We start from the raw sequence: 16,282 nt of genomic DNA, 5'->3' as shown, positions 1-16,282 counted from the left end.
CCCTCCCCTTCCCCACCTCCCTCCCCTTCCCCACCTCCCATCCCTTCCAGTTTGGTGTGAGCTTGAGCTCCCTCTACTGGCCAGACTTCAGTGCCACAGGGAGCCAAGCCCATGAACCCTCGCTTGTTTCCTTCTTTCCTCTGGAGAGACTCTGCTACCCCCTCCCCCACTAGGGGGTTCAGGAGGGACTGGAGCATGTAGAGAAAACAGGGCTGTTCAGCACACTGGAGCTTTCCAAGGTCTGAGCCCGCACCTCCCCATCCTCAACACCAGGAGCATTTTCCTCACACCCTTACCTCACGCTCAGTTTCCTGGAGCCCCAACTCCATACCAGCTAATTCACAGAGATGTTGATTTCCGGAGCCTATGGCTGATACATCAGCTCTGACTATGGAACAGAGATCCCAAGATGAGTTGGGAACAGAAAGACAAAAGACTGAGACAGATAGCAGAGAAAAAGGAACCCAGAGAGTGAAAGGATATAAACCCACATTAAGACAAAGATCAGGACTTTGTCCCCAGGCCTTTCCACCCACCCTGGGCTCATATGAAGAAAAAATTTCCCTCGCTCCTTCAGTGTGCCTATGTTAATACAGAACAAAGAGGAATGATTGTGTTGATCAGATCTTCAGACTTAACAGAGATATTACACTTTAGGGGCAACTGCTGGAGAAGACCTCTCTCCCACACCCCTGCCCTGTTCTCCTGAGAGGGCCCATCCTGGAGCTCACATCTTCATTGTCACTTCCACTGAATGAGTACTCTGGCTCCAGCCCCTTCTCAGTGATGCTTCTCTCCTCTGGCATCGGCTCATCCAGCCAGAGGAGTTCCTGTGGTGAGAAGACCCACTCCAGTGCTTTTCGGACCCCCACCAGGTCTAGCAACTGCAGGGATAGAAACAAAGCCAAGGGCTGTCAGCAATAGCCATGGCTCTTAACTTCCTCAGTGAGTAAGAACAAAGCCAGAAGCCACTTACATTATCACCTTACTGAGTAACAAAAGTGCCAGCCTTGCCTCTCCCAGGTCTTCAGTTTTCTTCTGGGCTTTATATCCCTACCTGTGGCTGATCAGCCCAAAGAGATTGGGAAAGGAATTGAACCAGGTATCCCAGGTCTAGCCCATCTGTAGTCATCTCTTGGCCATCTTTCTTTGTCCTAGGATTCCCAACCAGGCAGAGCCAAGGCAAGTGACAGACGGTAGATTCTTCCTCTCATTCAGGCCTTGGCCACCCTCCCAGGCTGAGTGTCCTGGGAGCCATCAGGACACCACCCAACTCTGCCCCGAGTAACCATGAGGAGGAAGATGATGGCTGCAGGGGTAGACTTGATTATCCAAAGCAGACCCAGGCAGGCAAGTTGGATGGCTGTGAAGAACTGGACCCTCCTCAGAGGCACATGCCACAAGAGCAGAAGGTCCGGCTGGTGCTTTGCTGGCATCAATAATAGCTGCACCCTCTTCGTGAACTGGGGGAACAAGAGGAGGAGGAAAGCAGTGTACTCAGGTAGCCTGGAGGGTGTCACTGTTAGCTATCCAAGCCCAGCGTTGGGAATGGTCAGAAGGCTCCCTTGGTCCCCTCCCCAACCACAGCGTGGCAGCAGAGTCCCTATGGCCAGGAGAGGCAGGAAAAGAGGAGAGGAGGGGAATTGGCAAATGCAGGCAGGAGGTACCAGCGGGAAAGAAAAGGAGAAGAGTGGGGTTACTTGGTGATTTTAATGGACTCACCTGGATGCTGCTAATTGCTGTCACCCCCATGTATAGGAAGATGCCATAGAGCAGAGGCATTGGGATGAATTGGTAGAGAGAAGTGGAGAGCTGGCAAAGTAGTTCACCTCTGCCAGCTGCCCAGATACCCACCCCCCCAGGCTCCAACCCCAGCCTCCAGCCTCCAGCATGTAAGCTACCCACTTTGTATTGCCTGCTTTCATTGAAGCTTCACATCAATCAGATGGAGTAAATTCTATAATTTTCTCCATTTTACAGATCAAGAAACTGGATTTCAGAGAGGCTAAGTAACTTGCCCATTACCTCTCTTACCACTCTTCTCTCTCACATTCCTCTCTGCTCTCTCTGTTCCTGCTATACTGGCCCCCTTTCCTTTCCTCACTATGTCCAAATTTACTTCTACCCCTTGCAAGGCCTTTTGCTTTGCTATTCCCTCCACTTATGTTTCTCTTTTATTCCCCCCGACCAGGGATTAAACCTGGACTACCAGAGAATTCCCTATTCCCTCCACCTAAAATGCTCTTCCCTGACATCCCTCTCACTACTCACGCTTCTCACTGCTCATGTCATGACACCCCAGAAACCAGCCAATCTAAAGTAGACCCCTGGGGACTTCCCTGGTGGCTGAGTGGTTAAGAATCCACCTGCCAATGCAGGGGACATGGGTTCGAGCCCTGGTCCGGGAAGATCCCACATGCCACAGAGCAACTAAGCCTGTGTGCCACAACTACTGAGCCTGCCCTCTAGAGCCCGCGAGCCACAACTACGGAGCCCATGTGCCACAACTACTGAAGCCCGTGTGCCTAGAGCCCATGCTCTGCAAAAAGAGAAGCCACCGCAATGAGAAGCCCACATACCACAATGAAGAGTAGCCTCTGCTCGCCGCAACTAGAGAAAGCCTGCACACAGCAACGAAGACCCAATGCAGCCAAAAATTAAATAAATTTATAAATAAATAAATAAAGTAGACCCCTGGTGCTCTTAATCACCTTATCCTCTTTTATTTTTCGTAGAAGTTATCACTATCTGAAATTATCCTAGTTTATAGCTTTAATTGTTTTTATCTGTCTCCTCTCACCAGAATGCAAGATATGGATGATCTGTTTTGATCACCACTATATCCCCAGTCCCTGGAACAGTGCTTGGCACATGGCTTATGCTCGGTAAAAATCTGCTGAATGAGAGTCACCTAGTTAGTCAGCGGCTGATCCGGTCCATCTGGCTCTTTCAACTACTCTCCTCTCACCCAGCCTCCATAACCTTTCCCTCCGCTAACCTCTTGTCGTCCTGCCTGTGAATTGGTGTAACCATTCTCCACATCCTCCTTGACTGCTTTGCTGTCTTGGCTTGTTGAACCTTTCTGCTGTTACTTGTTGCTTAATTTTTATTCATGTGTATGTGTTGCTGACAGGGGCTTGGTTCCATATTCTTCTTCAATATTACTCCCCTCCCCACCCTCTTCTCCCAGGTGCCTCGCAGAGCCTTGTACACAATAGGTGTTTATAAACATCTGGTGAGGGAGAAGTGAAGGGGTTTTGCCTCCAAGTTTTTCTGGGTTGTGATGATCACACTCTTAGTCTAAGGCTCATTGAGAGTCTGGAGCAAGGGTAGTGCTTGGGCCCTGGGGATGGTGGCATGTCTGCACCCTGCTCCACTGGGTAGAAAGCCTACTGGGTCAGAGTTTGGGTTCTCAGATAGATCTGAGAAACTAGGTCTCTTGGTGGTCTCTTGTAAGCTCCTTAACCTCTTTAACCTTCAGGTTCCTCGTTTTTAAAGTGCGTATGCCTCTCAGCGGTAATGTGAGGATTAAATGAGACTATGTATGGAGAAAACTTAACACAGTGCCCAGCATGTGGTAAATGTTCAGCCAATGTCAGTTCTTCCTATATTTATTATTATTACTGCCCTGCCCCCGATGCTGGCTTGTCTGACTAAGGTGCCTTGAGTATAGGTGCCAGGAAGATGGAGATTCTTGTGAGGATGAACACCGCCAGGCCCGTCGGCCTCTGCTCTCTGTGGGGAAAGGAGGAGTTAACTAGGGTCTGGGAGAGCCCCTAGGGTGCCCAGGCTGGGCACGCTGGCCAAACATCACAACAGACCCTGGCAGGAGGGAAGCGGAGGGATCCCTCGACAGTAACCTGGCAGGGAGGGGACCTTAGCTTGGTGTGAAAAGTTGGCAGAGAGGAAGGGACAGGTCACTTCAATACGGGGGTCCCAGTCCTCTTCAGCAGCTCTAGCTCAGGGCTGCTCTTTGTTTTTATCTTTTATTTTGATGGAAAATTAGCAATTTTTATACTAACATAAAAACTTCTACTTCATAATTTGCAAAGTTGATTTCACATACTTTCGACAGTTAGACTGTGTTTCCAACAAAATTGTTTTTGTGATGGTTACTTTGTAATATCAATGAGGTGTTTCTACACTGAGTGGGGATTATTAGGTAGCACCTCATCCTTGCTCAGCCCTGGCTGCTTCCACACTCATATCCATGATGCTCCTCTGGAGGCCCCTCCCAGTCTCATGGCTGAAGGAGGAGAGGGGAAGACCTGACTCACCCACCTCAGAGCCCAGAACCCACCCATTCACCCCACAGCAGCGCTCATGGGGCAGTGAGAGAGCCCTCTGGAGTCACCAGCTTACCTTTTTTTTTTTTTTTTTTTTTTTGCGGTACGTGGGCATCTCACTGCTGTGGTCTCTCCCGTTGAGGAGCACAGGCTCCGGACGCACAGGCTCGGCGGCCATGGCGCACGGGCCCAGCCGCTCCGCGGCATGTGGGATCTTCCCGGACTGGGGCACGAACTCGTGTCCCCTGCATCGGCAGGCGGACTCTAAACCACTGCGCCACCAGGGAAGCCCACCAGCTTACAATTTAAGCTGCCCAAATAACTCTGCCCTGTACCCAATACCCCACCTTGCTGCCCACGTCTCATTCCAGCCTCCTGAATACTGGCCTCACCTGATGCCCAGGAAGCTGGGAGCCTCCCCTGGGACACAGGCTCTGCTTTCTCTCCAAAGACTGTCCATGTGGGCCAGGGAGATGACAGTGGCTGAGACATACCAGGGCAGCCCAAGAGCTGATGTAAGCAGCATCAGCACGGACACACAGAGGAGGTCCAGGTGGAAGCCAGCCCCCTTCTGCAGATAGCGGTGGGGCAATGAGGATGAAGCTAGCCCAGATCTGGGCCCTCTGTCCTCTGGGGTGGGAAAGGGGGAGCCTGGACCCCACTCTGGAGCTCCTGTCCTTGGGCTAGGGACCTAGGGTCTTACCCAGCAGGCCTTACCCGCAGTCTATATTCGGTGCGGTTGAGGATGACCCCTGTGATCTGCTGGTCCATGAAGATGAGGATAGACAATAGCAGGGCAGGCAGGGCGGCTGCCACACTCAGCCACCAGGGGTTGGCTCCAAAAGGTAACACTAGCCAGCCATGTCCAGGTAGTGTGGGCTAGGGAAGGGCAGTCCGTGGACAGGTTGGAGAGGGTATCTCAAGAGCACCTCACCTGCACACTCCAGCCTTGGCACTCTTCCACAGCTCCCCCCCTCATCCTCCCCCCCTCCCCGCATGCTCTAAGACACTGAATGCTAGGTGGGAGCAGTCTGTATGTGCACAGCTGGTTCAAAGCATCCCAGTGCAAGGATGGCAGAGGGCAGAAGGAGGGGGACCAGCCTAGGGGCTGGGCTGGAGCTAGGGGCTTTGGACTTTGGTTCTCAGGGTCCTTCCCTCCCTGCAAGAGGAGGAGGTGGTGGAGGAGGCCCGCCCACACTTCTTGATGTACAGAGAGCTTCTCCCTAGGCACCCCGCACCCCCATCCAGCGCTGGGCAACTCAGGTTCACACCTGCCTTGATCTGGGGCAGGGGCAGGGCTGGGTGTGTCTGAGTCTGCCCTGATTACAAGCGTCTGCTGCGGGGGAGGGCCCCAGTTGCTGCCTTGGGTTCTGAGCCCCTGAGGCTGCCTCAGTTGGAGCCCCCGTGCTCTCCTGCCGTGAGGGAAGCTGGAGGGGAAGTCTCCAAATGCACAGGCAAAGTTTAGGTGCTAAGTCAGTGCTGAGCCTTGTCCTGTGTACTGTCATGCCCTGGGCAGGGAGCTCCAGCTTTACTGGATCAGAGCAGGCAATCGTGGGTGCCAAGAAGAATTTGGGGAGTAGTGTAGTGGGTAGGGCCATGCCAAGAGTAGGGAGAACATGTAACAACAATAGCTAGCATTTATTGAGGTCTTGGTATGTGCCAGTCCCAGAACTGCGATAGTGCTATGCACTATGATCTTCTGTGAATCGCAAAACAACCTATGACGTAGGAACTATGGTAGTTTATTATTTCCATTTTATAGATGAAGAAATTGAGGCTCAGAATGCGGGTTAACTTCCCTAAGTCACACAGCTAGGAAGTGACAGAAGTGGAACTCAGACCTAGGGCTGGCTGACCAGAACCCATTCTTTTAACCCCTTACCTATAATAGTAGCTACCTATTCTGTGCTTGCTATGTGTCTGGCACACGATGTGTCCTCACAACAACTCTGAGACCATTATTATACTATTTCTATTTTATGAGTGAGAAAACAGAAGACTAGAGAAGAAGTATGGGATCTATTCATCTTCCTCCTCTAGGGTCCTTTCTGTTGGCCCTGCTTTGCCCTCTGCCCTCCACTCCCAGGTCTCACCTTGAACTCTCGGGGCACCGTGAGCTTCGGCGTGGGTAGGCCCAGGAAGGCATCGAGGCCACAGCCCAGCAGGATGGCCAGGACTGAGAAGAAGTCACCCAGCATCTTGCACACCTGGCCACCCAGCAGACACTCAGGTTCAGGCCACCATCCCCTTCCTTCTGCCCCCTTTCCCATTTGCAGACAGGGCCCGAGGCCAAGAGCCAGTTCTCTCCCACAGAAAGAGAGGTGACACTTACCATGGAGGGGAAGAAGCAGCTGGTCTTTACGTGCTTGAGGGCCATGGCAAAGAGGAAGGAAGTAACGAAGAAGAGAATGGAGAAGAAGGCAATGTCTGGGACTGTATGACAGCCAGGCCCATGAGGATGGCCTCCCTGCCGGGCACACTCAGGTGGGGACAGCAAGGATGCATTGACCAGGCCTAGGTCTTGTGTGGAGAGGTGGTCCTGGATGGGGTTATGGGCGTGAAATAAATGTCCACTGATGTCCACTGAGACTGAGTACACAAGATAGGAGATCTGCAACCATAGCAAATGGCTGGGCCTCAGTGACCTATGAGGGGTGGGAAGAGCCTGGAACTACTGACTTCTTTGGTCTCCACCCTTTCTTTCCCGGGCCCTCCCAGGAATAGGCCCTCACCACGCTGAAGATATCATCTCTGTCTTTTGGCTTTGTGCTTGTCCACTGAGACTCATTTCCTGGAAGGAGAGAAAAATTCAGGTGGGGACTTCCCTGGTGGCACAATGGTTAAGAATCTGCCTGCCAGTGCAGGGGACCCAGGTTTGATCCCTGGTCTGGGAAGATCCCACATGCCGCGGAGCAACTAAGCCCATGTGCCACAACTACTGAAACTGCACTCTAGAGCCTGCGAGCCACAACTACTGAGCCTGCAAGGCACAACTACTGAGCCCATGAGCCACAACTACTGAAGCCTGCGCACCTAGAGCCCATGCTCCACAACAAGAGAAGCCACCGCAATGAGAAGCCCACGCACCGCAACAAAGAGTAGCCCCCGCTCGCCACAACTAGAGAAAGCACACGCGCAGCAACGAAGACCCAACGCAGCCAAAAATAAATAAATAAAAAATAAATAAAATAAATACATTTATTTAAAAAAATAAAAAAAGAATTCAGATGATTTTTCCTCCCCTGGAACCTTCTCTAGCCCAAATCAGGAGCCTAATTTCACTGGTCCAGCTGAACCAGACAGTTCTTAGTTCTGACTCATCTGTCTGCTGACTCTGATCACTACCAAGTCTGTCCTCAGGAAATTGCCTCATGCCCTTGTCGCTTCAAATTCCCTACCTATCTGTAACCCAAGTGCCTGGCACAGGGCAGACACCCAACAAATGGATGAGCACACAAATCTGTGTGTTTCCACTGGGGCCAGAATTAGTCTTGTTCATGCCTAGTACAGAGTCTGGAACTCTTGAGAGGACACGTCTTCCTCAATCCTGGTCCACGTGGAGGGAAATGTGCAAGTGTAATACTCCAAGCTCCTCTCCACCCAGTCAGTAACTTGGCCCAGGAGAAGAGCAGTGATTTATTTGATTGGTGAGTTTGGGAGAAGAAGCTGGGCATGCCTGGCCCTGCCCCTTCCTCTCCCTCTCTGGGGAGTAAGCTGCCTGCACCCTGCGTGCATTTAGCTCTGCTCCTCTAGGGTGAGACAGTCCCTGTCCAGTGCAACCATGACTGGGTGGGTAAGTTGATCCAATTTTGGTTTCATCATTAGGAAGCCCATACCCATAGATACAACAATGTTCTTCTCTCAGCACTGGCAGAAATAAAGATATTGGGTCTGCTCTGTTGACTTATTTTTCATCTGACTCAGAACCAGAATAGGGAAGAGTGCTGCTGGTTACTGGGTAAGTACTCAGCATTTTGCTGAACTTAACTAAGGGGGACAGTACGGGGACAACCCTTCCTGCATCCTCCCTTATTTTGCCAAGCTCCCTATTTTCCTCGCCCACCTCCTGGGTCTGTGTACTGGCAGCCATAGGCAGGAGAGCCAGGTCTCTGGATGGGATAGGCATGGGTCAAGGTCAGCATTTTGCCCATGGCATCATAAATGAAGACGAGGCTGATAAGAGCACAGAAGCCTTCCTCGGTGAAGTGGGTAAAGTAGCGCACCAGCACGCTGGCCTCCGTGGCCACCAGCACCAGGCAGAAGGTGGCCACCCAGATGCCCACCCACAGGCAGAAGGGCAGGTAGTCCAGGCTGTGATCTCTGGGGCATGAGAGACAGGCAGGGCTTGGAAGTGCCCATTCTGCTCCCAACCTACTCCAGGTCAGGTGCCCCTGGAGCCAGTTTCCACCCTCCCCTATTGACCCAGCTGAGACCAGGCTGAGGGTGTGCTAGTGAGGGTCAGGTGAGGTGGGGGAGTTTTCCTACCTGCTGAAGGAGAAGAGCAGGTGTTCAAAGACTAGCACTGGCCCGGTGCTGCTGAGGATGGTGAGGGGCTGGCTGGCCATCAGGCAGAAGGCAGCTCCAGTCAGTGCCGTGCCCGGGAAGCTTTCCAGCACCCCATAGAAGCCAACAGTGGGCCCTGTCAGCACAGGACCCTGGATTCCTCAGCCTAGGAACCCAAGCTTCCGAGGAGTCTCCTCAGCCCAGCCATAGACCCAGAGGAGGGGGAAGGGCATGGCTGGTGGAACACCAAAGCTACGCCTACTCCCCACACGCCCACCTCCGCCCCCCACCTGAGCACCGTCGGTGGCTTCTCCCAGCAGACCCCCGAAAGTGATGGCGTTAGTGACGGTAACCAGGTAAATGTAGAGCACGGCCGAGAAGCACTGGGGGTGCAGGGCGTCCAAGAAGTCTTTGGGGTACCACGAGGCCTTCTGGCGCACGTCCTGGACAAGGAGCCTCCCGCCCGTGGGTCATCAGTGATCCAGGTTCCCGCATCCCACGTCCCTGGGGCCAGGTGAGCCTCCCCCGCCCCCCCACAGTGAGCGCACACCTCGGGGCCCGTGTGACTCCTCTCCCCGCCCAGGACAGCTACCCTCGCTCCCACCCCAGCTCTCCACCCCTGCCAGTCCGCCGCAACTCCGGGCTGGCCACGTGCGGCCCGCGGCCGTGCCTGTCCTCAGCCGGGGTCCTTCGCCGGGCAGAGGGACTCTTGGGCTCCCACAGTTGCGAGGGGAGCCTGAGGACAAGGGGAACCCGAGTTGGCTGAGGATCCCCGATCAGACCACAACTCGGCGCCGGAGTTCGCAGCACCCTGCCCCCTGGCGGCGGCTCGTGTCTCTGCTGGCTGGGGGCGCGGCTCTGACCGCGGAGACCCGGGCCTCATTTCAACAAGGTCCAGATCACATTCTGACCTTCTAACAAGAGTGAAAGCCAGGCTCCGGCAGGGGAAGGTTCCAGGTCTCACAGCGACAGAGTGGTCCAGCAGAACTCAGGTCTGCTCCTTTCCTGTCCCCTCCCCTACCCCACTGCCCCTCCTCAACAGTGGAACTGGACCCAAGGCCTTTGGGGAAGGATCTCTATGGCATGATGACCCCCAGATACCTTTTGTTCTCAGAAGGCAGACATTTAGGCGGGGTAATCTGAGCTGTTGGGTCCCATCGACCTAGAGGGAGCACTGTCACCTCCTCTAGGAAAGCATCCAGGGCTGCCAGAAGGTCATGAAAGTTGGTGGCCCACCGAACTGACCACTGGAATTGCTGGGGATAGGGGCACAGAGGGGCACTAAATACAGATCTGCACCCTTACATGCATTTTCACAGTTTCAAAACTAGACACAAGTCACATAGGCAGACGAGTCATTCAAGCATTTATTCACGCATGCATGCATTCAGTGAGTATCTGTGGGTGCCTCCTGTGTGCCAGCCCTGTGCTAGGTAAGGGGTGGAGGTGTGGTGGTAGCCAAGGGAACTTCAGTCCTCATACTCACAGACATGAAGCCACACTCTGCTTCACTGCTGTACTGATCACACGTAGAGAGTCCATATACTCACTGACACAAGCGCGCACACACGTATACACACACACAGAGACACACACGTGCCTGCCCAGCTCACCGGGTCACTGAGGAGGATGGCCACTGCCTGGCCCATCTCATGGTGGCCCCTTCCCTGTGTGGGAGGGCCAAGGAGGAAGGCAGAAGAACCTGAGGAAGGAACCAGGTCCCAGAGAGAGTCAGAGGCTGCTATCTCATAGGGCAGCCCTTGCCTCTGACCTCACTACCAACCCCCTATACACACTCCTGTGCACACCTTCTTTGCAGCGCTGACTGCCACCCCTCCCTGAGTACCAGTCCCCATCCCCACCCCCAGAGAACTGGACCCAAGAACCTCCTAATCCCCTCGCAGGTAAAGGCCTTCTCTGGGCTCCAGGATATCCAACCCCCACTCAGCAGCCTCACCTGCTGGGGAGGGGCACCTCAGTAAGGGGCCCCAGAACCACTGGATCCCGCAGTCGCACAAAGACCCCCACTGGCTGTTCCAGGAAGCCGAGCTCTCCTGCCAGCACAGCCCCTGCTTCAGCCCCTGGTGGGAGCTTCTGTCTCAGAGGGTTCTGATACTGGGTTGGGGTTCAAGGAGACACAGAGGATGAAAGGTTATTCAGGGAAGGGGATGTTGGCAGGATCTTGACTGAGGAGTCGTCCAGTGGAGGGTGGACCTCTGTTAATCCCTAACTCCTCTCCCAGCCCTGCCCAAGGAAGTGCCACAAACCTGTCCCTTCAGGGGGGCTTCCTCCTCGTAAGAAGCCTCTCTTGGACGAGCAGCTCCTACAAAACAGGATTATGCGGTGATTACGAGCACAGGCTTTTGGGGTGGATCTACCAGGGCTCCCTGACCAGCTTTGCCAAATTGTGAAAACTGGAGCACAACTTCCCCCTCTGCTCCTCAGTTTTCTCATCACTAAAATGGGGATAATTGTGGTATTACCTCCCAGGGTGGTTGTGAAGATTAAGTAAGATACTGTGCGTGGACCTCTGGCACAGTGCCTACCAAGAACATCCCTTCACAGAGCTCTGGCTGTGGTGATTCTAGCCCCTCCATTCTTCTCCCCTCACTACTACCCCAGCTTCTTCTCACTCATGAGTCCTGGGTTGAGGTCCAAGCTGAGGTTAGGCCACTCTTGGTCCAGGAAGGTGCAGGGGAGATCTGGGACCCTCCCACCCCAGGGTTTTTGGTCTTGGGCCCAGGGAGGGGCCTCTCACCTCAGCAGGGGCTGGTGCCTGTGGTCTGGATGAGGTGTGGGGGTCTCTCAGCTGCCCTCTCAGCTCTGGGCTCAGCGACTCCGCTCTGGTCACCTGCTCTGGAGAACAGAGGTGGGGCTCCCACCATTTCCTGCGAACTCCCTGCCCCTGAACTCTCCCCTTTGCCCTCTGCTCAGGTCCCTTTCCCTTCTGAGAGTCTAGGGAATGCCAGTGAACTTTCTCTTCACTCTGCATTTCTATCTCTCCCCTGTGACGGGGATGGGTAATCCCCCAGGGTGGGGCGGGGTGGGCTCTGGAGAATTCCAAAACTTTGTGGGGGAAATCTTATAGAAATGGCATGGATGCCCAGGCCCTCCCAGCAAAGGGTCGCAGCATACCCGCGAGCTCCAGGAGGCTCTGAGCTGGACAGTCCAGCAGGACAAGGCCCTTGGCCATCAGGCTGCAGAGCTTCTGGAGGCTGGGCAGTGCCACGGTGGGCACGGGGGGCGCTCCACCTGCCTGCACCCACTTCCAACTTCTCCTCAAACAGCAGTCACCTGTGGTGAAGAGGGGCAGACAATGTTACTGAGGGCATCTCTCCCAGGTTCAGTAGTGGGGACACAGGAGAGCCAGGGAAAGTGAGACAGTGGGGAAGTTGCGGGCCCAGTGGTACAGAGTATGCCCCTCCCGGGCAGTCAGCCTTCATCTTGGGTCTTGGGGAACTCAAAACCAGACTGCAGGGAAGGCTGAGCAGCCTTCATAGAGGGTGAGGGTCTGAAATGGGGAACACAGGAAGGAACTCCTGATTGGGGGTGAGAATACCATGCCACACACAGGAAGAGCTGGGAGTCATGGAGGAGGCACCAGTGGGGGAAGGGGAAGGGCCCCGTAAAACTGGCCTGGGTCCCACTCATCTGCCTGTCTCTCTCCACTCCAGTGCCTGGGGCCAGCCCAGCAGCTCATTCAGCTGAATGAAAGGCAGAGGGTCCTTGGGTACCCCCTGTTCCCTGCTGTCTGTGTCTAAGGGGCCGTCAGGGCTGGGGCCAGAGCCAGGGCCACTGTCCAGCTCTCCTGTGGGTATATTTTCACAAGCACTGGAGACTTCAAACTCCTCCTGGTCTGGCAGCTTCATCTCGGTGAGGCTTGCACAGACTCTCAGGGACGGGTGTGTTCCTAGGTTCTGAGGCCAGGGGCCCGCTGGCTGGCTGCATTTATAATGCACCCCGCATGCAGCACAACACAAACAGCAAGGCCTACTGACTCCAGAGCCAACCAGTCACCTCCTCCCCTGCTTGTTTTCCCCATTTTCTGCCAGCCTGAGAGTGTGAGGCTAGCTTGACCTTTCCCAGGCTCTCCAGAAATGCCCAACCTGGGGCAAAATGGTGGTGCGCATTTCCTGTGGGATCCGGTCTGACCCCACTGCATTTTGTGTAAATTAACAGGAATATATCACTGGCTTAGGTCTTAGGACTGACCCCCAGATTATACTACCCACTACTCTGCATCAAATACAAACACCGGATACCGTGGACTGTTTTGAGTGTCACCAACACACCCTGAGGGCACTCATTTGGACAAACAGAGACCTAATAAATAACTGGGTCTATAGAAGTCAAGCAGGCTAAGGGAGAAGGGAGATAGCAGGCAGAGGCCCTGCCCACTAAATGGGCTGATGATGGAATGTGGAGGCAGTTCATGAAGAACAGATGCCTGAGTCTTAAATTCCTTTGTCCAACAACACCTGGAAACTTCCTAATTTAGCTGTGTGCCTGGGGTCCGCCTCTCTAACTCAGCCCCGCCGTGAGGATGGAGGAGCCAGCTAGGGTGTGCGTGTGGAGGAGTTCCTGGCACTAGATGTGCAAGGGAGAACGTGGTCTATTAGCAAGTCCTGTTGGCTCTACCTTCAAAGCAGTTCTGGAATTCCACCACATCTCCCCACTTCAAAATGGTCACCCTGTTCCAAGCTGCCATCATGTCTCACCCGAATTATTTCAATAGCTTTCTAACCTTTTACGGTGATCTCTCTGCTTCCACTCTTCCATTCTCCACACAGCAGCCATAGGGGCCCTCATTTATTTTTATTTTTATTTTTTTAAATACATTTCCATTTCACTCAAACATAGAGGTTCTTTTAAAAGGCAATCAAGCCATATAACTCTTCTGCTCAAAACCCACCCAATACATTCTCATTACTCTTAGAAGAATAATCGAACTCTGTCATGGTCTATAAGATCTGATCTATAGTCTGGCTCCAGCCCTCCTGCCTCCCTGATGGACTCTCATACCATTCTGTCCTTGCTCACTCCTTTCCAGCCACACTGGCCTCCCTCTCTTATGTGAAGCCTGTTCCTGCCTGAGGGTCTTTGCAGTGGCTCTTCTCTCTGCAGGGAAGGCTTTTACCCCAGATCTTCACAGGACTGGATCCCTGTCACCTACGTCTCATCTTAGATATTACCTACTCATGGAGTCCTAAGTTTCTCCATCACATTTCTCTGTTTTATTTTCTTTCTGGCAATTATCACTACTAGTAACTGCCTTGTTTATTTATTTTTTTAATCGTTTATTGCCTGCCCCTACACACACACACACACACACACACACACACACACACACACACACACACACACACACACACACACACACACACACTGGAATGTACCTTCCACGGAGCAGGTATTTTATCTATCTTCTTCACCACTGCCCCTAGAGCACCTGGCGGCACTCAATAAATACTTGTTCAATGAGGTCATAGGAAGGGAGGGGCTGGGAAATGAGCTGAGCTTCTCATTGAGGCCACATGAGGGCGCTGCTCCCCGCGGAAACGATCGCTAGGGCCGCTCCCTTGGTCCAAGCGGCAGGGTTTGCTTCCCAGAGAGGACCCACTAGGGCGCAGAGATGGTGGGGATGGCAAGAAGGGGTCCTTGATCCTCCGCCTTGCCCTGAGCCACTGCAGACTGGCCTGGCGGGATGGGGTGCGGGGGAGCGCAACAGCGATGGGGCGAGAGACCCATCAGGCTCATCTGAATGCATGTCAACCTCCCCACTGGATACCTGGGACCCATTTCCTCTCTGAAAAATGGGACTCAGGCTGGCCCTCCTCACCAACTCCACGTCTGGACTTGGGGCAAATTTCTCAAGGCCAAGGAGTTCCCAGGGCAGGAATTAGAGGAGCAAGTCACTATATTACCAGTTGGGAATTGGGTGCTGAGTCTGATGGGGGAGTTGGTTTCAGTCCCAGGAAGAATAGAAACTGGCCTAGGGCTTGAGAAGGCGGGGAATCCCCGTGACCACCCCTTCAAGAATGTGTCCCAACCCCAGGGGCAAGTGACTCAAGGGAGCCTGAGGGGAACAGGCGCTGGATTTGGCATGAATACCCCCTCACAAGCACAGCCTCCCTTCCCTCCCCCATTCCAGCTAAAGTTCAGAGGGTCTGCCCTTGCCCTCTCTGTGGCCCCAACTACTCTGGCTCCCCAGGCTGCCTGAAATAGAGGGCCACCATGCCTCCACCCTCCCTGGGCCCTTCTCCCTCTTGGGTCTCAAGTGCCCTGAGCTGCACAGGTTGGTGAGGGAGGTGAGTGAGGGTCTGTCTGTGGGCATCAGTGGTCTCCCAGACAGGGCCAGTGAAGGTGTGCTGTCTGGGAGGGCAGCCCTGGGCATGAGCCCTGGAAAATACCCTGGCCTAGGAATTCAAAGACCTGGTTCTCATCCTAGCCGAAACACAGACTTGTTGGGTGTCCTTGGGCAAAGCCCCTCCCCCCTGTGAGCCTGTTTTCTTCCACCGAAACTGAGACAGTTGGAGTAGATGATTTCCAAGGTTCAAAGTAGACCTTTAGCAGTACACTGAACTGGCCCTGAGGGGCAGGAAGCAGTGTCACCAACTGGCTGCCTCGGTGTAAATCCCGGCTTGGTCACTTTCTAGCAAGTGGAGAAGAGATTTACCTTTGCAGAACCTGAGTGTTCCTAACAACAGAAGGGGAATAATAAAAGTGCCCACTTCATAGGCTTTATTAAATGGAACAATGCATGTAAAATAGGCCTGGTACATAGTAAACACAATAGAGGGAGGCTGTTATAATTAAAAGCTATGAAAATAGTCACTTCCAGAGTGGGGAAGAAAGAAAATATCATATAGTGAAATGTCAGTTGCATCCAACCACTGTGCTAGGCACATTATCTCATGTAATTCTTATGACAAGCTTTTAAAAAACTCACAGTTTTTTAAAACTTTTAATTTAACTTATTTTAAAAAAACGATGTGAGTCTAATCATAGAAGAAGAACTATAGAAGAAGTTGTAGGGCTTCCCTGGTGGCACAGTGGTTGAGAGTCCGCCTGCCGATGCAGGGGACACGGGTTCGTGCCCCGGTCTGGGAAGATCCTACATGCCGCGGAGCAGCTGGGCCCGTGAGCCATGGCCGCTGAGCCTGCGCGTCCAGAGCCTGTGCTCCTCAACGGGAGAGGCCACAACAATGAGAGGCCCGTGTACAGCAAAGTTGTAAAAAAAAGCAGGTCTGTGGCTGGTACCTTTCATCCAGCTTCTCCCAATGGTAATATCTCACATAACAATAGTATAATATTCAAAACCAGGATGATGACATAAGCACAACACTGTTAACTAGACTGCAGGCCTTATTCAGATTTCACTTGTTTCCATATGCACTCATTTGTGTGTGTTTGGGTGTATAGTTTTATGAAATTTTATCACATGTATAGATTCACTTACAACCAGCTGAGCAAATTGCTCAGCCTCGTTAAGC

At 53.3% G+C, this 16,282-nt stretch overlaps 1 protein-coding gene across 1 annotated transcript; it reads right to left on the bottom strand.

Annotated features, from left to right (window-relative positions):
- Positions 1–334: 334 nt before the first annotated feature.
- On the bottom strand, positions 335–12,658 carry SLC4A9 (solute carrier family 4 member 9). The gene is given in 25 exon segments (XM_060143738.1): positions 335–388; positions 732–884; positions 1,290–1,463; positions 1,723–1,793; positions 3,665–3,735; positions 4,679–4,857; positions 5,004–5,165; positions 6,380–6,493; positions 6,619–6,806; position 6,981; positions 7,019–7,077; positions 8,350–8,606; positions 8,772–8,905; positions 9,080–9,245; positions 9,394–9,525; positions 9,891–10,045; positions 10,403–10,477; positions 10,479–10,491; positions 10,747–10,904; positions 11,057–11,112; positions 11,548–11,595; positions 11,598–11,645; positions 11,925–12,028; positions 12,030–12,084; positions 12,439–12,658. Coding segments are annotated over 25 exon segments (2,847 nt in total).
- Positions 12,659–16,282: the final 3,624 nt, after the last annotated feature.

The sequence above is a fragment of the Lagenorhynchus albirostris genome, chromosome 3 (genome assembly GCF_949774975.1).
Source record: "Lagenorhynchus albirostris chromosome 3, mLagAlb1.1, whole genome shotgun sequence".
Classification (NCBI taxonomy): domain Eukaryota; kingdom Metazoa; phylum Chordata; class Mammalia; order Artiodactyla; family Delphinidae; genus Lagenorhynchus; species Lagenorhynchus albirostris.
The sequence above is the reverse complement of the archived record's forward strand: the minus strand, read 5'-3'. Positions and strand labels throughout refer to the sequence as shown.